Raw genomic sequence first — 24,973 nt, 5'->3', positions numbered from 1 at the left:
ATAGATATGATTCACACACACACACACACACATATGTATATAACCCTTAAAGAAGGACAATTGTATGTTGCATGTTCCAGAGTAGGCAAATTAGACAATCTCTACAGCAACACTGACAAAGAAACAACAAGAAATACTGTTTACCCACAAGCATAAAGAAATTACATATATTAGAAGCCAACACTTTCTCATTACTAGTAATAATTATAATAATTTTTATTTATATTCCACCCTATCTCTGGGGTGAGGAGAAAGTAAGCTAATCTGAAGCTGCCTAATACTGAATGACAAATATCTTCCTTTAGGACGTGGCATTTATTCCAATATGCTGGGATTTCTTGGTGGTGTTTCTTGGGCCATGCTGGTGGCGAGGACGTGCCAGTTGTACCCGAACGCTTTGGCGTCAACGCTGGTCCATAAATTCTTTGTGATCTTTTCAAATTGGTAAGTATCTGATACTAAATCAGCTGCAGTGTAGGCAGAACATAGATTACATCCCAGGCCATCAAAACATTGCTATTAAGTTACAACTGGCAAGGAACGCACTCATGTAATTGTCCATTTCACAATACGATGCCCTTGGCATTATTCCAAGGAGTGAAAAGCTGGCTACAGTAAACGTGCCTTTATCATCTGGAGTGGTTCACTGGAAAGAGTCCTTCCTTTAGGAGGGCTGTTAGTACTTTTGCATTATATTCTGAGTGATTAATAATGGTATATTAGCTCATGTTTTGCAGGCAGGAAAATTGAGGAGGAGATATAAGTAGAAATGTGCTGTTCCGAGCATTGCAAGAGCCCTTACTTAAAATAAACATTCCACTGGGCCTGTCCTAATAAGACAAGAGAGCACTCTAGCTACAAGTTTATTGAGTCCAATACTAGGGGTGAATTTGACTATTTTTTTGGAGCAAGGAGCTCTTAGGATGAGGGGTGAAGGGTAAAGAGCTGTTATTGTCCAAACGCATCCACCCCTACATCCCATCTCGTAATCTAAGATCATCCGGGGAGGCAGAGCCCCCTGTGCCGGCAGGACTAAAGACTGACAGGTCACAGGTTTGAATCCAGGAGAGGTGGATGAGCTCCCTCTATCAGCTCCAGCTCCTCATACGGGGACATGAGAGAAGCCTCCCACAAGGATGATAAAAAAAAACATCAAAATCATCCTGGCGTCCCCTGGGCAACGTCCTTGCAGACGGCCAATTTTCTCACACCAGAAGTGACTTGCAGTTTCTCAAGTTGCTCCTAACACGACAAAAAAAAAATCCAGGGAGGCCCTGCTCTCGCTCCCGTCAACTGCATAGATGCGTCTGGTGGGGACGAGAGACAGGGCCTTCTCGGCTGTGGCCCGCCGCCTAGGAAACACAATCCCAAATGAGGTAAGATCCACTCCCTCCCTCCTGGCTTTTAGGGGGGGGGAATAACATCATGGTTTTGAGACCAGGCCTTCGGGCAATAGAAGTAGATGTATGCAGCATTTCGGAAAGACAATGACTGGAACGGCGATTTGATGGGCGATACTGTTTTATTCTTTTAATGATTGTTTTATTGCTTATGGATGTATTGTTTTAATTTGTTTTATGTCTAACTGTAGTGTATAATTGTAATTGTTCGTACTGGCATTGAATTTTGCCTTTACTTATGTGTAAACCGCTTTGAGTGAGAAAAGCGGTATACAAATACTGTAAATAATAATAATAATAATAATAATAATAATAATAATAATAATAATAATAATTGGCAGGAGGATAAAGAATAAACAGCTATTGGACTGAAGGAGAGAGGATGAAGGGATATTAAGCTGGAAAATAAGGGGTAGGAAGCTATTGGACTGGAGGGTAGGAGTAAAAGAGCTATTAGACTAAGGGATAGGAGATAGGGAGTTAGTACGAAGGGTAGGGGACTATAAGGCTAGGGAGTAAGGCATAGGGAGTTATTGGATTGGAGTAAAGGGGACAAAGAGATATTTGACTGAGTAGGGAGAAGAAGGCCTTTGGGTTGGGGTGTAGGGAGCTTTTGGGCTGGGGAGCAGAAGGTAGGTGGCTTTTGGGATAGGGAGGAAGGGGTTGGGGCTATTGGGCTGAGGGATAGGGGATGAAGGTCTGTTGGGCTCTTATCAAGTACTTCTGATTATTCAACATCTTTATTAATGACTTAGATGACGGGTTAGAAGGCAAGATCATCAAATTTGCAGAAGACACCAAATTGGGTGGGATAGCCAATACTCCAGAAGACAGGAGCAGGATTCAAAACCATCTTGACAGATTAGAGAGATGGGCCAAAACTAACAAAATGAAGTTCAACAGGGACAAATGCAAGATACTCCACTTAGGCAGAAAAAAAGGAAACGCAAAGATACAGAATGGCGGATGATGCCTCGCTCAAGAGAGGTACATGTGAAGGAGATCTTGGAGTCCTCGTGGACAACAAGTTAAACATGAACCAACAATGTCATGCAGCAGCAAAAAAAGCCAATGGGATTTTGCCCTGCATTAATAGGCTTTGATAGCATATGTTCTAATAGCTTGTTCTTGGGCTGACAGAATCAGGCCCTCCATCTCCTTTTTCAAAGTTCCATTTGTGAGCCACATCCATGTTTTTTCTTTGTCAATTTGGCTCTCAATTTTTCCCAAGAACTGTCCGTGGAGAGCCTTCTTTTGCCAGTTTTCTCTGAATCCATTGAAGTCATGCTACCCCTCTATTCTGCCTTGGTCAGACCACACCTGGAATCACACAGTGTCCAATTCTGGGCACAACAATTTCAGGGTGAGGTCGACAAGCTGAAATATGTCCAGAAGAGGGTGACTAAAATGATCAAGGGTCTGGAGAACAAGCCCTATGAAGAGCGGCTGAAAAAGCTGGGCATGTTTAGCCTTCAGAAGAGAAGGCTGAGAGGAGACATGATGAGGGCCATGTATAAATATGTGAGAGGAAGTCATAGGGAGGAGGGAGCAAGCTGTTTTGTCTGTCGATACCAGGCATGGGCAAACTTTGTGGGAGTTGGAGTCCAAAACACCTGGAGGGCCAAAGTTTGCCCTTGCCTGGTCTATAATTTGTCAGACTATCAGCATAAGTAAGATTGCAGATGTATATATCTACAGAAATGAGATATTCCTAGGCTGCAATGGAGAAACACGTGCCTAACAAAAGGATGGGAGGACTATCGGTGTCTGTCTACACATCAGCAGCCAACGTCGCTCATCTTTCTCTTGCAGGGAATGGCCCACTCCTGTCTTGTTGAAAGAACCTGAAGAGAGCAATCTCAACTTGCCTGTTTGGGACCCCAGGGTTTGTATAATAAATATAGACATTCCTGTCACCCTTGATGGGGACTCTGTTTTGGGTTGCTGCATTCCTGAATGGAAAGGAAAAATTAGGACTTGCAAAGCTTCCTTTTCTGGACAAGTCGCAGCATTGTTGCCATTTTGGCGTGGCAAATGCTTGCCTAGGGGATTCGGAGAGTTGTCCCAAAAGGTACTGTTTCCGAGTTAGTGGTATTGCCAAGTACCGTATATGCTCACGTATAAGCCGGCCCGAACATAAGCCAAGGCACTTAATTTTACCACAGAAAAACTGGAAAACGTATTGACTCGAGTATAAGCCAAGGGGGGGGGGGGGAATGCAGCACTACTGGTGCAATGGGTTAAACCCTTGTGCCGGCTGAACTGCTGACCTGAAGGTTGGCGGTTTGAATCTGCAACACAGGGTGAGCACCTGTCTGTCAGCCCCACTTTCCCATGCAGAGACATGAGAGAAGCCTCCAACAGGATGGTAGAATCATAGAATCATAGAGTTGGAAGAGACCTCATGGGCCATCCAGTCCAACCCCCTGCCAAGAAGCAGGAATATTGCATTCAAAGCACCCCTGACAGATGGCCATCCAGCCTCTGTTTAAAAGCCTCCAAAGAAGGAGCCTCCACCACACTCTGGGGCAGAGAGTTCCACTTCTGAACAGCTCTCATGGTCAGGAAGTTCTGGGCATCCCCTGGGCAACGTCTCTGCAGACGGCCAATTCTCTCACACCAGAAGCGACTTGCAGTTTCTCAAGTCACTTCTGACATGATACAAAAAATTAAATTCATTGGTGAGGAAGGGTTTTAAAATGGGGAGTGGGTCTAATTACTTCTCATTGCTATGCTTCAGCAGCTTTCCCCCCATTGTATGCCACAGGTAAACCCATCTGACCGGTATCATCTGATGCCCATCATCACACCAGCCTACCCTCAGCAGAATTCGACTTACAATGTGTCCACTTCAACCCGAGCCATAATGGTAGAAGAATTCAAACACGGTAAGCCAATCCAGTCCATCCTTTTCCATAGGCAGCAGTGCTTAAAGTTCAGGGATATAAAATGGTTGCCTTGTATCCTTGGCTTTCTGTGGTAGTTTTCCGATTGAGACTCATTTTTACATACCATCTATATAAATAAAAATGTAATGTTCGTTTGTGGGATTAGCATAACTCAAAAACCACTGGACAAATTGACACCAAATTTGGACAGCATACACCTAACAACCCAATCCATGTCCATCATTCAAAAAATTGAGTTTGTCATTTGGGAGTTGTAGTTGCTGGGATTTATAGTCAACCTACAATCAAAGAGCATTCTGAACTCCACCAACTATGGAATTGAACCAAACATGGCACACAGAACTCCCATGACCAACAGAAAATACTAGAAGGGTTTGGTGGGCATTGACCTTGAGTTTGGGAGTTGTAGTACACCTACATCCAGAGTGCACTGTGGACTCAAACAATGATGGATCTGGACCAAACTTGGCACGAATATTCCATATGCCCAAATATGAATACAGATGGAGTTTGGGGAAAATAGACCTTGACATTTGGGAGTTTTAGTTACTGGGATTTATAGTTCACCTACAATCAGAGAGCATTCTGAACCCCAGTAACGACAGAATTGGGGCAAGCTTCCTACACAGAACCCCTGTGACCAATAGAAAATACTTAAGGCTACCCAGGTCCAACTCCCTTCACCAGGGCAAGAAAACAATCAAATATTGTTTACCCACAAGCATAAAGAAATTACATATATTAGAAACCAACACTTTCCTATTACTTTATTTTCCAGATCACCAGACTGGGCCACGGCAACATGTGGCAGGGGATAGCTAGTCTATATAAATAAAAATGTAATGTTTGTTGAATTAGCATAACTCAAAAACCACTGGGCGAATTGCCACCAAATTTGGCCACAAGATACCTAGTAACCCAAGAAGTGACCATCACTCAAAAATTTGATTTTGTCATTTGGGAGTTGTAGTTGCTGTTATTTATAGTTCACCTACAATCAAAGAGCATACTGAACTCCACCAATGATGGAATTGAACCAAATGTGGCACACAGGACTCCCATGAACAACAGAATGGCCATATTCTAGAAGCATTCTCTCCTGACGTTTCACCTGCATATGTGGCAGGTATCCTCAGAGGTTATGAGGCTGGTAGACTGTTAGGAATTGTGGGAGTTGAAGTCCAAAACACCTGGAAAGGACAGATTTGCCCATGCCTGATCTTTAATGTAGAATCACCAAGATACACTGTAGATATGTTTTTTTTAAATATTTTGCAAGTCAACAACAACATTTTATTATGCTCCAAAGACCCTTATTGCACCATAAATGTACAAGGTATGAAGGTAATGAGATTTATTTATTTATTTATTTATCGTGTCAGGAGCAAACCAAACAATTGTAATGCATTTTTATCAAACAAACAAACAAAACAAAACAAACGTTTGCAAGCTTGGTAGTTGATTAGATATCCTTTGACCAGTAGCTGGCCACTTGGAGTACCTCTGGTGTTACTATAAGAAGGTCCTCCATTGTGCATGTAGTAGGGCTCAGGTTGCATTGCAGCAGGTGGTCAGTGGTTTGCTCTTCTCCACATGTCGTGGATTCCACTTTGTGGCCCCATTTCCTAAGGTTGGCTCTGCACCTCGTGGTGCCAGAGCACAGTCTGTTCAGCGCCTTCCAAGTTGCCTAGTTTTCTGTGTGCCCAGGGGGGAATCTCTCATTTGGTATCAGCCATTGATTGAGCTTCTGGGTTTGAGCCTGCCACTTTTGGACTCTTGCTTGCTGAGGTGTTCCAGCGAGTGTCTCTGTAGATCTTAGAAAACTATTTCTAGAAGTGGCCACTCCAGAAGCAGACAGAAGAAGGTAATGATATTAAGAACATCCAGTTAATTAAGCACACAAATGGATAAGATTTACAGCAGTTAAAAACTGCAAGTCACAATAAGCAGGCTTCAAAGTAAAATCTTTTCTGAGAAATGTCTTAGGAGAGCATACAAGAGGCGGAAGTTGAGAATAGGGGAAGTATTGAAATGACATGCAAAGCAGTTGCTGCATTCGTGTCACTCTGCCTATCTCTTAACAACATCTAGTTGAACACATGATGAGGCTTCATGACATGTTGCATTTCCCAAGCCCTGCCTGTTATTGGGTAGAGAGACCTACACTGTGATCAGACCTAAATGTAATAATTGTGGTGGTAGCCCCATGACTTTTGGGAGGCACAAATTAGTGAATGGAGGAGGAAGGTCGGAAGAAGTGTCTGTGGTTCTTGGCAAGGATCCAAAAGTTTGAGAACTTTTAGTTTCCTGTTTCTGTGTTCTGACTTTGTACCAGGTGATCTTTCTGTTCCTTTCTAAACTTGCAGGTCTCTGCTTCTGGGGAAGTACCTCAACAATTCCTTATTTAGATCTGCCAAAGTTTGTCATACATTATTTATAGAACGGCCTTGTGTTTCAACAGGTCTCGTGGTCACAGATGAGATTTTTCAAGGAAAGTCGGACTGGCCAAAGCTACTGGAACCACCCAATTTTTTCCAAAAATACAAGTACCTATTATTTCAAAATCTGTTTTAAGCAACTTAATTTTAGTTGACAAGGTATCAAAGTAGTTTAAGAAGTATTTTTAAAGTGGAATAGAAATAATAGCAAGGGGGATTTCCTTTATGAAAACATATTTAATAAACTTGACACAGATTGGGTTGTTGTAGGGTTTTTTTCAGGCTATGTGGACATGTTCTAGAGGCATTCTCTCCTGACGTTTCGCCTGCATCTATGGCAAGCATCCTCAGAAGTTGTGAGGTCTGTTGGAAGTAGGATAATTGGGTTTATATATCTGTGGAATTACCAGGGTGGGACAAAACTCTTGTCTGTTAGAGCTAGGTGTGAATGTTTCAACTGACCACCTTAATTAGCATTTGATGGCCTGGCAGTGCCTGGGGCAATCTTTTGTTGAGAGGTGATTAGCTGTCCCTGATTGTTTCCTCTCTATTGTTTTGCTGTTGTAATTTTAGAGTTTTTTTTAATACTGGTAGCCAGATTTTGTTCATTTTCATGGTTTCTTCCTTTCTGTTGAAATTGTCCACATGCTTGTGGATCTCAATGGCTTCTCTGTGTAGTCTGACATGGTGGTTGTGAGGGTGGTCCAGCATTTCTGTGTTCTCAAATAATATGCTGTGTCCAGGTTGGTTCATCAGGTGCTCTGCTATGGCTGACTTCTCTGGCTGAAGTAGTCTGCAGTGCCTTTCATGTTCCTTGATTCATGTTTGGGCAACTCTGTGTTTGGTGGTCCCTATGTAGACTTGAGGAGCCCCCGGTGGCGCAGTGGGTTAAAGCACTGAGCTGCTGAGCTTGTTGATCGAAAGGTCACAGGTTCGATTCCGGGGAGCGGCGTGAGCTTCCGCTGCCAGCCCTAGCTTCTGCCAACCTAGCAGTTTGAAAACATGCAAATGTTCGTAGATCAATAGGTACCTCTCTGGTGGGAAGGTAACAGTGCTCCATGCAGTCATGCCGGCCACATGACCTTGGAGGTGTCTACGGACAACGCTGGCTCTTCGGCTTAGAAATGGAGATGAGCACCACACCCCAGAGTCAGAGATGACTGGACTTAATGTCAGGGGACTACCTTTATCTTTACCTATGTAGACTTGTCCACAGCTGCATGGTAAATGGTAGACTTCTGCAGAAGTGAGAGGATCCCTCTTGTCCTTTGCTGAACATAGCATTTGTTGGATTTTCTTGGTGGGTCTGTTGACTCACTTCTGCAGGATTGGTCAAGGTGGTCAGTTGAAACATTCACACCTAGCTCTAACAGACAAGACTTCTTTGTCCCACTGTGGTCATTCCACAGATATATAAACCCAATTTTCCTAGTTCCAACAGACCTCACAACCTCTGAGGATGCTTTACATAGATGCAGGCGAAACGTCAGGAGAGAATGCCTCTAGAACATGGCTTTATAGCCCGAAAAAACCTACAACAACCCAGTGATTCCGGCCATAAAAGCCTTTGACAATACATTGACACATATTTTTAAAAAAGCATTTGCCAAGTGATGCATGCTGAAGAAAAGGAGCCATTTGGGTAGCCATATTAGTCAGCTGCAAGAAAATAGCTTTGTTATTGAACTCATTACAGGCAGTCCCAGAGTTACAAACAAGATAGCTTCTGTAGGCTTGTTCTTAAGTATGCATACTTAAATTGAATTAAGTATGCAAGTCAGAACAAGTACATTTTTAAGTGTAACTCCAGCCATATATAGAGCGACTGAACAAATAAACAACAAAAACAGACAGACAGACAGATAGACAGATAGATAGATAGATAGATAGATACATAGATAGATAGATAGACAGACAGGTAGGTAGGTAGGTAGATAGGTAGGTAGGTAAAGGTTGTCCACTGGCATTAAGTCCAGCCGTGTCCGACTCTGGGGTGTGGTGCTCATCTCAATTTCTAAGCCGAAGAGCCGGCATTGTCCATAGACACCTCCAAGGTCATGTGGCCGGCATGACTGCATGGAGCGCCGTTACCTTCACACCGGAGCGGTACCTATTGATCTACTCACATTTGCATGTTTTTGAACTGCTAGGTTGGCAGAAGCTAGGGCTGACGGCGGAAGCTCATGCAGCTCCCCGGAATCGAACCTGCGACCTTTCGGTCAACAAGCTCAGCAGCTCAGCACTTTAACCCACTGTGCCACCAGGGGCTCAGATAGATAGATAGATAGATAGATAGATAGATAGATAGATAGATATATCGGGCTGTAGAGGCCACGGTGGCACAATGGTTAAAACATTGAGCTGCTGAACTTGTGGAATGGAAGGTTTGCAGTTCAAATCCGCGGGACAGGTTCAGCTCCTGCAGTTAGCCCCAGCTCCTGCCAACCTAACAGTTCAAAAACATGCAAATGTGAGTAGATCAATAGGTACTGCATTGGCGGGATGGTAAATGGTGCTCCGTGCAGTCATACTGGCCACATGACTTTGGAGGTGTTTACAGACAATGCCAGCTCTTCGGCTTAGAAATGGAGATGAGCACTACCCCCCAGAGTTAGATACGACTAGACTGTACCAGCACAGATAGGAAATGACATTTATAACCCAGGAACCAAAATCGTGTTACATAGTGTAATATGTTGTCTGTAACTGGTTATTTCTATACTATGAGAAGACATAGATAGATGTAAAAGAAGGAAAAGGCTTTTTACTGTCACTCCTAAAGTTGGTCAAACACTGTGAAACTATATTTCCAGGCATTACATCGTACTGACAGCCAGTTCTTTCACTGAAGAGCACCATTTGGAATGGTAAGTCATAAGCAATACTGATGCTAGCCTTCCACTTTTGTATTAAAGCAATTAGGAATCAGAACAGGAGATATTGTCAATATCCAGGCACACCTTTATTCCCCAGCTGTTCTGGAAATATTACTTGCTTTGTTTAACCAGCTTCCATCTGTCTTCCTACTCAACTCTGTTGCTTTCTGTGCCAATATCTCTGAAATAGTATTCAGTAATAGCTACTTCCACCACTTTTTTTTTCGTGTCAGGAGTGACTTGAGAAACTGCAATTTGCTTCTGGTATGAGACAATTGGCCGTCTGCAAGGACATTGCCCAGGGTACACTCGGATGTTTGATGTTTTACCACCTTTGTGGGAGGCTTCTCTCATGTCCCCATATGGAGAGCTGAAGCTGACAAAGGGAGCTCATCGACGCTCTCCCCAGATTCGGACCTCTGACCTGTCGGTCTTCAATAATAATAATAATAATAATAATAATAATAATAATAATAATAATATAAAACTTTATTTATATATTGCTCTATCTCCCCAACTGGAAAATAGAGGGAGAAACCGTGGAGGCTGTGACAGACTTTGTATTTCTAGGTGCAAAGATTACTGCAGATGCAGACTGTGGCCAGGAAATCAGAAGACGCTTACTTCTTGGGAGGAGAGCAATGTCCAGTCTCGATAAAATAGTGAAGAGTAGAGACATCAGACTGGCAACAAAGATCCATTGCCTAGTCAAAGCCATGGTATTCCCTGTAGTCACCTACGGATGTGAGAGCTGGACCTTAGGGAAGGCTGAGCGAAGGAAGATCGATGCTTTTGAGCTGTGGTGTTGGAGGAAAGTGCTGAGAGTGCCTTGGACTGCGAGAAGATCCGATCCAACCAGTCCATCCTCCAGGAAATAAAGCCCGACTGCTCACTGGAGGGAAAGATACTAGAGACAAAGTTGAAGTACTTTGGCCACATCATGAGGAGACAGGAAAGCCTAGAGAAGACAATTATGTTGGGGAAAGTGGAAGGCAAAAGGAAGAGGGGCCGACCAAGGGCAAGATGGATGGATGGCATCCTTGAAGTGACTGGACTGACCTTGAGGGAGCTGGGGGTGGTAACGGCCGACAGGGAGCTCTGGCGTGGGCTGGTCCATGAGGTCACGAAGAGTCGGAGACGACTGAACGAATGAACAACAACTATCTCCCCAAGGGGGACTTAGGGTGATTTCCAAGAAACATCACGAACAGCATGACATAAAATTAACAAAAGAACATAAGCATAAAATTATCACAATAACACATATATATTAAAAATAATCCTGTCTGTTTAGAGGAATTAAAAGGCCAGGCTGAGGCTAGTGTAAACTCAAAATATGAGGGGACTAGGAATTAAGTGCAGTGCTATAACAGGCTAACAGCAATAGCCGGTACGTGTCTGTGGCTGCTCATTTCCAGGGCCTATTAGAGGGATGACCAGGGTAATAGGTAGGAAGTATAAGGCCATATTCAACAATGTTTGGGGCTGGGCTAGAACTTGTTGAAACCACCAGGTCTTCAAGCTCTTACGAAAGGAGAGGAGGAATGGGGCCTGTCTTATTTCCTTTGGAAGGGCGTTCCAGAGGCGAGGGAGCCACCACTGAGAAGGCCCTCCCTCATTCCCACCAAATGTACTTGTGATGGTGGTGGGAGCAAAAGGAGGGCCTCCCCGGAAGATCTTAGAGTTCATGCCGGTTCATAGAAGGAGATGCGATTGCAGAGATAGGTGGAGCCCGAACCGTTTAGGGCTTTATAAGTCATGACCTGCACCATGAATTTGGCTCGGCAACTTATCAGCAGCCAATGAAGCTGTTTTAATAGGGGTATTGTATGCTCCCTATAGTTTGCTCCAATAAGGAGCCTGGCTGCCGTCTGTTGTACCAGTTGAAACTTCCAGGCCATCTTCAAGGGCAGCCCCATGTACAGTGCATTGCAATAGTCCAGTTTGGATGTAACCAAGGTGTGGATCACCCTGGCCAATCAATCTTCACGAGGTATGGTCACAGCTGGCGCACAAGTGTGAGTTGTGCAAAGGCCCTCTCAACCACCGCCAACACCTGAGCATCAAGTGACAATGTTGTTGTTGTTGTTGTTGTTATATCATCATCATCATCATCATCATCATCATCGGAGCCCCCAGTGGCACAATAGGTTACAACCTTTGTGCCACCAGGACTGCTGACCAACAGGTCAGCTGTTCTTATCTGGGGAGAGCAGGTTGAGCTCCCTCTGTCAGCTCCAGCTCCCCATGCAGGGACATGAGAGAAGCCTCCCACAAGGATGGTAAACATCAAAATATCCAGGCGTCCCCTGGGCAATGTCCTTGCAGATGGTCAATTCTCTCATAGTCACTCCTGACATGGAAAAAATATTATTATTATAACTTTTAGTTGAAAAGGAATTTAACATCGTTTGCATTTAGACCTGTCAATTTAAAGTGTTCCTCCTGACATTTTTTACAAGATCATTTTATTGCAAGGTGTGAATGTTTCTTTTTTAAGCTCTGATGTCTGTTGTTGTTTGTTGATGTGGTTTTAATGGTGCTTTTTTTAACACACAGCCATTGGTCTTTATTTTATGCCATGCATATTTTTTTGGCTAAAATAAATGAAATATTTATCATCAAAAGGAGCAAGAAAAGTGCTGCCGTCTCTGCTGCACTTGCTAGTATAGAGGTCTGGATTTTCCGTCTGTCTCTTGCATTTTACTTTTTTGCCACTGGATGTCGCATTTCAGCTAAATTGTTGATGATCGCTCTACAGGTCTTCATGAAAACTATTAACTGGTTTTATAGCATATGCATAGTTCTAAACAGTTTGAAACTTTTAAAATCATTTTTAGCCAGTCCTTTAACTTATAAAATAGTTTGATATGTTAAGACTTCAGTAGGGATCCCATCAGGTCCGCTGGCTTTGTTATTTTTTTGTTGGCTGATGGCATTGCTAACTTCCTCCAAGCCATTATGCAACGGTTTGACATGTTTGATATCATATGGTTTGATATGTTCATAAACATTCTATTTTTAACACTGTTCTAAATTTGTCGTGCTGGTTTATTGTACGCCGCTCTAAGATTGCTAGATCTGTTCTAATAAATATAAATATTCCTTCTTGTAAGGGTCGGCCTAGTAGAGTCCAAAATCCGTGTACTTGTTGGAAACTTGGAGCGGAATGAATTTATTACCCTCGCACATGTCAATCCACAATCCTTTCCTGGGAATAGGACGCAACCTAAAGAGTGAGTTTAATAATAAATTCTGATGCGTGAAAATGTAATTGGAGGAACCGTTTCCAGAAGAGCAGCCACGTTAGACAGTTGCAGCAAATAGAAATGTTTTATGCCATAGCAAATATCTTTAAGGTGCCATTTTAGGCTCTTCACTAATCTAAGGATGTTCCGTTTTGGGAATGATTTGATGGCACACAAAGCAACAACAGAGTTACAGAATGTATTGGCAAAACAAGATTTCTACCTTCCTCAATGAATTTTTCCTTTAGCCCCTACTTTTCAAGCATCACAGTACTCTAAAACTTGGTTTTAGCATTTTAAGAAAATACAGTTTGAGCATCCAAAGAAAACAGGGAAATTGTCAAGGGAATATGAACAGCAAGCAATTGGAAGCATTCTGGATGAAAATGGGGTTTAGTGCGTCCCTCTCTGCAATTCTAGAAATTTGGAAACAGGAAGAACTTTTCATGGTGGGAGGGATACAGAATTCTTGTTTGGGAAAACAAAGCTCCTTCCTTTGCCTCATCTGCAGCAGCATATTTTCCATTGGCAAATGTGTGTCTTCTGGAGTAGTATTTATTTATTGTGTCAGAAGTGAATTGAGAATACAGTTATAATGTATTTTAAAAACCCCACAAACAAAGTTAAAAACGTTTTTTCAATTCTTAAGACCTTTATTAAGAGATGCTTGCAGTTTGACTTGAAAAAAATCAGGTTGTACGTTTCATACAAATTAGAAATGAAGTTTCTTTAAAATTCTCAATTTTTCTGACCAAATATATATATCCATTAAAAAACATGTCACAGCAGCTCCATCAAAGGGAGCGGCTGCGGCCGGAGATACGAATAATAATAATAATAATGACATGCTGCATAGATAGAGACAATGCAGAGAGTTCAAGTTTTCAATCTGATCATCGGCAAAAACCAAGCACTTAAGGTCTTCTTCCATTCCAATTTAAATTTAAAAAACTTGACATTATACTAAATTTCCTTTGACCAGAATCCTTCTTTTACTATTTGCTGCCTGTGGCCTGACTTCATCTAAGAGGAGGAAAGTGAACCATCTATCTTAACTTTTAAGGGAGAGGAAATATAATAATATGCATAAATAATACAGGAACAAACTTGGGCATTAAGTTGATTCCCTTTCTTGCAACTGGATTAACATTTTAATTGATGTCTTCTCCCGGGACTCTCCCTTCAGGAGCGATTATGTGTCTTTGTGGTTTCTGGGAATAATTTTCAAGAAAGCAGAGAATGCGGAGAGCGTAAACATTGACTTGACCTATGATATCCAGTCATTCACCGATACAGGTAAAGCTTTCTCTTCTTTAAATTATTGTTTGGAAAGGGTTTGAATAATTTGTATTTTCCCAAAGGAGTGCCTCAGTTCAATATAAACGTGGTTTCTGTGCTATTGTAGAGTTTCTCAGTCTCACTGAATTTCAGTTTACTTTGCCCACTGTGTCCAGATCAAATGGGCTAGTTGTGTTCATCCAAAGCTGATTTACCACGTATCCTTTCTTTGCACATACACATATCTTAGCACAGTCCTTCTCAACCTGGGGGCTGGGACCCTTGGGCGGGTCACGAGGGGGTTTCAGAGGTGTCGCCAAAGACCATCAGAAAACACATATTTCTGATGGTCTTAGGAACTCTTTTGGCAGAGAAGGCTGAATATCTCTCTGCCTGTCCTTCTCTTCCTTTTTGGTGTTGGTGAACTACAACTCCCAGAATTAAAAAACTGCCCTCCAACCCCACCAGTATTTAATGTTGGCCATGTGGATAGTGTGTCAAGTTTGGTACAGATCCACTGTGAGCTGGGTTCAGAGTGCTCTGATTGTAGGTGAACTATAAATCCCAGGAACTACAACTCCCAATTATCAAGGTCTGTTTTCCCCAAACTCCACCAGTGTTCATATTTGGGCATATTGAGTTTTCATGCCAAGTTTGGTCCAGATCCATCATTGTTTGAGTCCGCAGTGCTCTCTAGATATAGATCAGTGTTTCTCAACCTGGAGGTTGGGACCCCTGGAGGGGTCGCGAGGGGGTGTCAGAGGGGTCGCCAAAGACCATCAGGAAACACAGTATTTTCTGTTCGTCATGGGGGTTCCATGTGGAAAGTTTGGCCCAGTTCTATCATTGGCGGGGTTCAGAATGCTCTTTGATTGTAGGTTAATTATAAATCCCAGGAACTACAACTCCCAAATGTCAAGGTCTGTTTTCCCCAAACTCCACCAGTCTTCACATTTGGCTATATTGAGTTTTCGTGCCAAGTTTGGTCCAGATCCATCATTGTTTGAGTTCACAGGGCTGTCTGGATGTAGGTGAACCTACAACTCCAAAACTCAAGGTCAATGCCCACCAAACCCTTCCCGTATTTTCTGTTGGTCATAGCAGTTTTTTGGCAGAAAAGGCTGAATATCTCTCTGCCTGTCCTTCTCTTCTTTTTTGGTGTTGGTGAACTACAACTTCCAGAATTAAAAAGCTGCCCTCCAACCCCACCAGTATTTAATGCTGGCCATGTGGGTAGTGTGCCAAGTTTGGTACAGATCTATTGTGAACTAGGTTCGGAGTGCTCTGATTGTAGGTGAACTATAAATCCCAGGAACTACAACTTCCAAATGTCAAGGTCTGTTTTCCCCAAACTCCACCAGTGTTCACATTTGGCTATATTGAGTTTTCGTGCCAAGTTTGGTCCAGATCCATCATTGTTTGAGTCCTCAGTGCTCTCTGGATGTAGGTGAACTACAACTCCAACACTCAAAGTCAATGACCACCAAACCCAGTATTTTCTGTTGGTATTTGGGAGTTCTGTGTGCCAAGATGGGTTCAAATCCATCGTTGGTGGAGTTCAGAATGCTCTTTGACTGTAGGTGAACTATAAATCCCAGCAACTACAACTCCCAAATGCTAGCTATGCTAAACCTGATGAGAGTTATAGCTATGCTAAACCTGATGAGATAGTCCAACAGCATTTCCCCACTCAGTTTACAGACAAGCCAATAATATCAACATGTTGAAAGAAGGCATGAAGATTGAAGCTACTCACGTGAAGAAGAAGCAGCTCCACTATTACATACCAGCAGACTTGTTGCAGAAGAGGAAGAAGGTAAGGCCCAGATTCAGGGCTGCATATATTTAAGAGAATGGTCAAAACATTTTGCTTGCACATACGGGCTTAAGCCAGGTTTTTCTCAGCAGAGTATGCCGGATGTTGGGTGCCACACTCGGCTGGTGTTGAAAAGGACATCTTTGGACAACGGCTCCCTGTATGCTTCTAGGGACATTGATGGTGCAGCGCAGCTCAAAGGTCTTACTTCATTTGGTGGTCTAGCAAAACCCAGCAGTCAGTCTCTTTCAAAAGAAATAGAAAGGTAGGCTTTTCTTACTTACTTACTTACTTACTTAGGCGATCCCTCATAGTCCGAGGATGATGGTCCTCCAAGTTTGGTGTCCTGGGGGTGGGGTCCGTAGGTGGCTGTGGAGCCCTATTCTCCCGCATCTTCTCCCACAGTGAGCGCATTGGTTTCCAGGTGGGAGGTGGTCTCGGTCGGGGTTGGCTTGATGCGCCTTGCTTTTCTTACTATACCATGTTTGATGTTAAGATGTTTGCCATTTAGAAGTCTCAGCAGCAGAGAGGGAGACTGCTTAGTCTCCAATTTATTATTATTATTATTATTATTATTATTATTATTATTATTAAATAATGTTATGTTAATTTAAATTCTAGAATAATAGAGTTGGAAGAGACTACATGGCCCATCTATTTATTTATTTATCATATTTATACCCTGCCTTTCTCAGCCCGTAGGGGTCTCAAGGCGGCTTACATATATAGGTAGCGATTTGATGCCACACAAACATACATAGTAAAATAAACATATACAGGGGTGAGAAAAGCAGTATATAAATGCTATAAATAAATAATAAATACACTAAAACAGTAATTAATACATATCAAACCTTAAAACCACTTACTTACCAGATTGGATTACTGTAATGCACTGTACGTGGGGCTGCCCTTGAAGACGGCTCGGAAATGTCAATTGGTACAATGGATGGCAGCCAGGTTATTATTATTATTATTATTATTATTATTATACCATTGATTGAGGTTCTGGGTTTGAGCCTGCCACTTTTGGACTCTCACTTGCTGGGTGTTCCAGCATTATTATTAACTTTATTTATACCCCGCAAAATCTCCCAAAGGACTCGATGCGGCTTACAAAGGCCAAGGCCGCTGACAACAACAACATACAATACACAATAAAACTCATAAGCAAATAATAAACATCAAGCAAAACAATACAACAGTAAAACAATGACACCGTGAATGCAATTAAAACCTAAAGGCCGGGCCAAATGTAATAGACAAAATTTAAAAGTGCTGAACTTGACAGGTAATATGTAGAGGTATTTGGAGGTAGGTGCAATGTGCAGATAATCCTGAATCTCTATCAAAGTGCATTTGGGACTTGATGCCAGGAGTTTCCTATTCTGGAAAGGCACACTGGAACAGCCAGGTCTTCAGGCTCTTCCTGAAAACTGCCAACGTTGGGGCTTGCCTGATGTCCTTGGGGAGAGAGTTCCAGAGTCAGGAAGCCACCACAGAGAAGGCCCTGTCCCTCATCCCCACCAAACGCGCCTGTGACACAGGTGGGATCGTGAGCAGGGCCTCTCCAGATGATAGGAGGGAGCGTGCGGGTTCTAACTGGAGCGACGTGCATGTAGCAGGGTTCAGGTTACATTGCAGCAGATGGTCTGTAGTTTGCTGTTCTCCACACTCGCATGTTGTGGATTCCACTTTATAGCCCCATTTCTTAAGGTTGGCTCTGCATCTTGTGGTGCCAGAGCGCAGTCTGTTCAGCACCTTCCAAGTCGCCCAGTGTGTGCCCAGGGGGGAGTCTCTCATTTGGTATCAGCCATTGGTTGAAGTTCTGGGTTTGACCCTGCCACTTTTGGACTCTCGCTTGCTGAGGTGTTCCAGTGAGTATCTCTGTAGATCTTAGAAAACTATTTCTTGATTTAAGTCGTTGACGTGCTGGCTGATACCCAAACAGGGGATGAGCTGGAGATGTCACCTTTTGGTGTGAAAAGGGCAGAATATAAATACTGTAAATAAGTCTGAGAGTGCCTTGGACCATGAGAAGATCCAACCAATCCACACTTCAGGAAATAAAGCCCAACTGCTCATTGGAGGGAAGTATATTAAAGGAATATCATTCCAGTGTTTCTCACATCGTGAGAAGACAGCAAAGTTTAGAGAAGACAATGATGCTGGGGAAAATGGAAGGAAAAAGGAAGAGGGGTCAACTGAATGAATGAATAAACAACAACAACAAATAAATTTGAGATGCCAGTCTCTAACTGTAGAAGTACATTATGCATACAGTTTGGATGGCTGATAATGCATCTTAAAATTGTCTGGACAGATTCTAAGGCTTTGCGGTATTGCTAAATGCACACACATGTTCCATGTTCCAAATCTTAGACTTTATTATGATGTCTTCCATCTCTCTTCCATTAAGAAGTATATTGTATTGTCGAAGGCTTTCATGGCCGGAATCACTGGGTTGCTGTAGGTTTTTTTAGGGCTACATGGCCATGTTCTAGAGGCATTTTCTCCTGACATTTCGCCTGCATCTATGGCAGGCATCCTCAGAGGTAGTGAGGTCTATTGGAACTGGGAAAGTGGGTTGGTCATTCCACAGATATATAAACCCACTTTCCTAGTTTCAATAGACCTCACTACCTCTGAGGATGCTTGCCACAGATCCAGGCGAAACGTCAGGAGAAAATGCCTCTAGAACATGGCCATATCGCCAGAAAAAACCTACAACAACCCAAGAATCATAGAATCATAGAATCAAAGAGTTGGAAGAGACCTCATGGGCCATCCAGTCCAACCCCCTGCCAAGAAGCAGGAATATTGCATTCAAATCACCACTGACAGATGGACATCCAGCCTCTGTTTAAAAGCTTCTAAAGAAGGAGCCTCCACCACACTCCGGGGCAGAGAGTTCCACTGCTGAATGGCTCTCACAGTCAGAAAGTTCTTCCTCATGTTCAGATGGAATCTCCTCTCTTGTAGTTTGAAGCCATTGTTCCGCGTCCTAGTCTCCATGGAAGCAGAAAACAAGCTTGCTCCCTCCTCCCTGTGGCTTCCTCTCACATATTTATACATGGCTATCATATCTCCTCTCAGCCTTCTCTTCTTCAGGCTAAACATGCCCAGGTCCTTAAGCCGCTCCTCATAGGGCTTGTTCTCCAGACCCTTGATCATTTTAGTCGCCCTCCTCTGGACATTTTAGTCACCCTCCTCTGGAAGTATATTAATTTTTTTTTCTGAGGCTGCTATCATTCAATGCACAGGATAATTCCAATGAAATGTTTCTCACCCAGTGATGCTTTCCGCAGGCCAGCTGTCTTTCAGAGAACCACCTTCTTTGCAAGTAGAGAGAATCCACTAAACGTAATTCAGCCTCCGATGTCTTCTCAAGGGATGTCCATTCCAACTGTCCCTTCGCGTACGTATACAATTTGCAACTGGGTGTGAAATTCTCTTTTGCAAGTCTTGCAAATAAAAAGAAAACCCTTACTATATTGTTTGTCATTGTTGAATTCAACAGGTGGAGCAGACACAGCACCACCTCCTGGGATCCAGAGCATTTCCATGGGCCATGAGCAGAGTACAATTCCTGCAACTATCGAGCCCATTTCTGCTGATTCCTTGGAGTGCCAGGACGACATGGCTTCTGCGAGCATTAAAAATAGTTCCGCACAGAAACGGGTTCATTCGCCTGCCGCAGGAGAGGCTCTGAAACGGCTGAAAGATACAGAGAAGGTAAAGCCCACTCAGTACTCGAACTGCCAACCATACATCAAAGAGATGGAGAAAATCGCCCCTCTCTCTCTTTTTTGGACTACAGAGCTATAGGGTTCTGCGAGTTATTGCCCAAATTGGTCATTTTATGTGGCAAGTGAAGTCAATCTGCATTCTTAGAGTGGATTGTACTTCTGAAGAAACATGAGAGAGCAGGCATGGGCAAACTTTGGCCCTCCAGGTGTTTTGGACTTCAACTCCCACAATTCCTCCCAGTCAATAGGCTATTATGAATTGTGGGAATTTATTTATTTATTTAAAGCTTTTATAACCCGGTCTTCTCAACCTCTGAAGAGGGACTCAGGCCAGTTCACAACAAAAGATTCATAGACAATAATATAAAAACATCACAACTTCATAATACACTAATCCATAAAATACATTAAAATACAATCATATGATAAGGCCAGGTCGTCAGAATAAAATCACAATTCATCAATTCATCATCATCCGTCAGTGTGGTCAAGAGTTATTGACTCACTCATCAAATGCCATATTCCAAGGCCAGGATTTCACCAGCTTTCTAAAAGTCAGGAGAGAAGGGGCAGGTCTAATCTCCAGTGGGAGAGAGTTCTAGAGCCGAGGGGCCACCACCGAGAAGGCCCTGTCCCTCGTCCCCACAAGACGTGATTGCGAGGGTGGTGGGACCGAGAGCAGGGCCCCTCCAGAATATCTTAACAACCTTGATAGTTCATAGGGGAGAATCCGTTCGTACAGGTAAACTGGGCTGGAGTTGTGTAGGGATTTATAGGTCAACACCAGCACTTTGAATTGTGCTCGGAAGCTAATTGGCAGCCAGTGGAGCTGGCGCAACAGAGGAGTAGTGTGCTCCCTCTACCCCGCTCCTGTTAGTAATCTGGCTGCCGCTCGTTGGACTAACTGCAGCTTCCAGGCAGTCTTCAGAGGCAACCCCACGTAGAGAGCATTGCAGTAGTCTATACAGGATGTAAGCAGAGCGTGGACCACCATGACCAAGTTGAATAATAATAATAACAATAACAATACTTTATTTATATACCACCCTATCTCCCCAAGTGGACTCAGGGGAGATCATAGTACACATATGCGGCAAACATTCGATGTCGTTTAGACAGACAGGACAGAACAGACAGAAAGGAGTTATGTTGTGTTGACGTCCAGCTTTCGGAGCCTTTGGAGGTTGTGCTCAAATCCAGCCACAGGGGGGTGCTGTCACTCCATCCTCTATGATGAAGAGCCATCAGGACGTCCTCCTTCCTTTTGGTCAATGGTATTTTTCTGGTCTTTTTTTTTATGGTGTTGTAAAAGTTGTTGTTATTTATGTACTGCATTTCTATGCCGCCTTTCTCAGCCCGAAGGCAACTGGCACGATTCGATGCCACAATGAACATAAACAAAATTAAAACTAAATTAAAAACAATTAACCCACATAATAAAAAACCCTGTAAAAAGCATTAAAAGCATAAAATACCAGTAACATCCTATTCGCTCATTTTCCAAAGACATTGTCAAGCCATTCCATGTTCATTCTTTCCTAAAATACCTCCCTCGCTTTTTAGCGGTACCTAATTTCTCTACTTACAGCTCTAAGCTGTTTCCGAACTGCTTAGGTAAACAGTGAGCTGGGGTGACAGTTGGGTGCTCACCCTGACCTGGCCTGGCAACCTTTCGGTTGCTAGATCTTATTGATACTGCTGGTAATTTACCAGCTGTGCTATAGCCCATCCATAATTACCTGGAGGGCCAAAGTTTGCCCATGCCTGTGCTAGAGACTTCTGCAACAATGATTACAGCAGCCAGTGTCCAGTGTAAACATACTTCTATCTGTCCTCCTGGGAAAGCTTGTAGTAGTTAATGTATTGCTGATTCCTTCAGAAATGCTTCATTTGCATAATATAATTATAACACTGAGGAAAAGGACAGGATCCAGCATCGGCTAAGCTCAAATCCCAAAATACCTTGTTTGTTTCACTTGTGCTGAATTGCTAACCAGTGTCTTGTATTGTGTGTTCTTCTTTCAGCAAAGCCTTGGAAAAACTATGCCTGTTCAAACAATTGGCACACTAAGATCACAGGTATTACACAATCCCATGCCTTTAAATAACAAAAGCAAAATAGATACAGTGGGTTGCTGGGATTTTTCCGGCCAGTATGGCCATGTTCCAGAAGCATTCTCTCCTAACGTTTCGCCCACATCTGTGGCAGGTATCCTCAGAGGTTGTGAGGTCTGTTGGAAACGAGGCAAATTGAGGTTTATATATGTGTAAAATGTCCAGGGTGGGAGATGAACTGTGAATGTTGCAATTGGCCACCTTGATCAGCATTGAATGGCCTTGCAGCTTCGAAGCCTGGCTGCTTCCTGCCTGGGGAAATCCTTTGTTGGGAGGTGGTACCTGGCCCTGATGGTTTCCTGTCTGGAATTCCCCTCTTTTCTGAGTGTTGTTCTTTATTTACTGTTTGAAGGACCTGTGCAGGACTGTTAATAACATTGCTTCTTGGAGAGCTCTCCTTCTTACACTCACCATAGATCAAAGCTCATTACAAACACCACAGAAGTCCTAAATAATACCTAGGTCTGGACTGCAGAATTGATTCTCAGTTGATCTGATCTTGCTCTAGTTTTACCCAGTCTCTTGGATGCTTGGTTGAAGAATTTTTATTTCTGTTTTCATTTTGCAGCGACTTCCTAGTAAAGAATTGCCGGATTCATCTTCACCGGTTCCAGCAAGTAGCATTCGCGTTGTGAAAAACTCCATCCGATTGACTCTTAACAGATAGCAGTCCTTCTTTGGAAAATGGTAAATTTTACCTTTTTATGTTTTATGTTACACTTTGCATTCTTTTCTAGGAAAATACATCAATACCTATAATTATGATAAAGAAATATGAAATACAAGCTACGGCTGTCCTAAAAACGTATCAAAGAGTGGCACTTAAACCCTTTAATGTTTACAAACTGGATATGATAAGGACCAAATACAAAGAGTCTCCCCTATTATAGAAACAAATGTTGTGAACCCACATGCGTGTATGCCCTTCTTTAACATAATCCCAACTCAGGTCAGCAGTTTAGCAGCACAAGAGTTTAACCCATTGCACCACCATGGCCCTACATAGTTGTGCTTACTGGCAGTAACATAATTCTGTAGTTATTAAGCTATGTAATCTCTGATGCAGGATCTTTCATCCCATGCCCTTGTTCATTAGCTAAAATTTGCGCTATCCTATTCCCTCCACCTGTTTACAGTTGGATATGTTTTACGACAATTCACATCATAGGTCATGGGGCACTTTTTTGAGCTCAAACTTTGTTTTATTTGCCTTTATTTTTATTCTGTACAAGCTATCTCCTGCCACGCGTTGCTGTGGCCCACATGGGGGTTCTGTTTGGGAGGTTTGGCCCAATTCTATCGTTGGTGGGGTTCAGAATGCTCTTCGATTGTAGTTGAACTATAAATCCCAGCAACTAGAGCTCCCAAATGCCAAGATTCTATTTTCCTCAAACTCCACCAGTGTTCACATTTGGGCATATTGAGTATTTGTGCAGAGTTTGGTCCAGATCCATCATTGTTTGAGTCCACAGTGATCTCTGGATGTAGGTGAACTACAACTCCAAAACCAAAGAACACTGCCCACCAAACCCTTCCCGTATTTTCTGTTGGTCATGGGAGAACTGTGTGCCTAGTTTGGTTCAATTCCATCATTGGTGGGGTTCAGAATGTTCTTTGATTTTAGGTGAACTATAAATCCCAGCAATTACAACTCCAAAATGACAAAATTAATTTTTTTGAGTGAAGGACATACATTGGGTTGTTAGGTGTCTTGTGTCCAAATTTGGTGTCAATTCGTCCCATGGTTTTTGAGTTCTGTGAACACCACAAACGAACATTACATTTTTATTTATATAGATTGTATTGTGTGTTTATTTTTATGCATTGTTTTAGGCACATTGTGCCATATGTAAGCCACCCCGAGTCCCTTCAGAGAGATGGAGGAGGGGTACAAAAATAAAATCGTTATTATTATTATTATCATTATTATCTTGGCCATTATTTTTATCCATATGCAACCGTAATCAGTAAATTCATCTATTAAAGCACACGTGATTGGTATTTAAAATAAGAGTTTATGCTTATTTGTATTTGCCACAGTATGAAAGGGTAGTTCCACCAGAGTAGCAAAATGACAATATCTGCTTTGCATGTCCTTCTATTGTTGTAGGCCTTCAAGTCATCTCTGGTAGCAAAGCTGTGAAAGTGCTAATTGGCTGGCTATTGCATACTAGTAAAATATTGTATTGGTCTGAATCAGGCATGGGCATACTTTGGCCTTCCAGGTGTTTTGGACTTCAACTCTCACAATTCCTAACAGCCCGTAGGCTGTTAGGAATTGTGGAAGTTGTAGTCCAAAACACCTAGAGGGCCGAAGTTTGCCCATGCCTGGCTTTAAATGGATTATGGTTTGACACAGCTCTTTGCGCCCATTTCTATTTGAAGTGGCTTCACCTCTCTAAACTTTTCTCTGCAGGTACTGCACAGACTTGAGCTGCCATTGAATGTTTCAAGCTTCCACTTCCAAAACCCGTAGCCTGTGGGCAAACTTCTAATGCATTCCCTGGGACGACTACCTTTACTTCCACTCTGCAGATGCATAGATTTATTTTAAGACTTGGGTTTGAATTATTTTGTTTTGGGTGGGAATTTTTTTTGTTTTGTTATTTTGTTATAGAAAAACCAAAAAAAAATTATGAAAACTTGGGTTTGAATTTTTTTGTTTTTGTTTTGGGGTGGGAAATGTTTTTGTTATGAAAAATATATATAAAAAAATATTATGTATTATGGCCAGAATCACTGGGTTGTTTTGAGTTTTCCAGGGTGTATGGCCATGTTCCAGAAGCACTCTCTCCTGACGTTTTGCCTCCATCTATGGTAGGCATCCTCTGAGGTAGTGAGGTCTGTTGGAAACTAGGAAAATTGGATTACTATCTAAACCCCATTTTCCTAGTTTCCAACAGACCTCACAACCTCTGAGGATGCCTGCCATGGATGTGGGTGAAACGTCGGGAGAGAATGCTTCTGGAACATGGCCACACAGCTCGGAAAACTCACAACAACCCAAAATATCATGTGCTTCTATATATACTTTCCCTTAAAAGAGGCTTCATACAGACTGCTTAGCCCTGGAATAATTCAGTAGAGTTATAGCAGTGCAAGGAATCTGAACTACTCTCTTTAAGTATATTCATAATGCAGTTG

General features: G+C 42.7%; 1 protein-coding gene across 1 annotated transcript in view; it reads left to right on the top strand.

Annotated features, from left to right (window-relative positions):
• PAPOLG (poly(A) polymerase gamma) overlaps window positions 1-24,516 on the top strand; it is a 38,252-nt gene extending 13,736 nt beyond the window's left edge. The window contains exons 9-22 of the mRNA XM_067462806.1: window positions 306-444; window positions 3,213-3,285; window positions 4,168-4,288; window positions 6,771-6,855; window positions 9,561-9,614; window positions 12,740-12,859; window positions 14,058-14,167; window positions 15,844-15,965; window positions 16,058-16,230; window positions 19,274-19,383; window positions 19,486-19,700; window positions 21,740-21,793; window positions 22,398-22,516; window positions 24,246-24,516. Coding sequence (XP_067318907.1) covers window positions 306-444; window positions 3,213-3,285; window positions 4,168-4,288; window positions 6,771-6,855; window positions 9,561-9,614; window positions 12,740-12,859; window positions 14,058-14,167; window positions 15,844-15,965; window positions 16,058-16,230; window positions 19,274-19,383; window positions 19,486-19,700; window positions 21,740-21,793; window positions 22,398-22,496 — 1,475 coding nt within the window. The 3' untranslated portion in view covers window positions 22,497-22,516; window positions 24,246-24,516. The remainder of the gene's footprint in view (window positions 1-305; window positions 445-3,212; window positions 3,286-4,167; window positions 4,289-6,770; window positions 6,856-9,560; window positions 9,615-12,739; window positions 12,860-14,057; window positions 14,168-15,843; window positions 15,966-16,057; window positions 16,231-19,273; window positions 19,384-19,485; window positions 19,701-21,739; window positions 21,794-22,397; window positions 22,517-24,245) is intronic.
• The last annotated feature ends 457 nt before the right edge of the window (window positions 24,517-24,973 follow it).

The sequence above is a fragment of the Anolis sagrei genome, chromosome 1, assembly GCF_037176765.1.
Source record: "Anolis sagrei isolate rAnoSag1 chromosome 1, rAnoSag1.mat, whole genome shotgun sequence".
In the NCBI taxonomy this organism is placed as follows: Eukaryota; Metazoa; Chordata; class Lepidosauria; order Squamata; family Dactyloidae; genus Anolis; species Anolis sagrei.
This window is presented reverse-complemented; position numbering and strand designations above follow the sequence as displayed.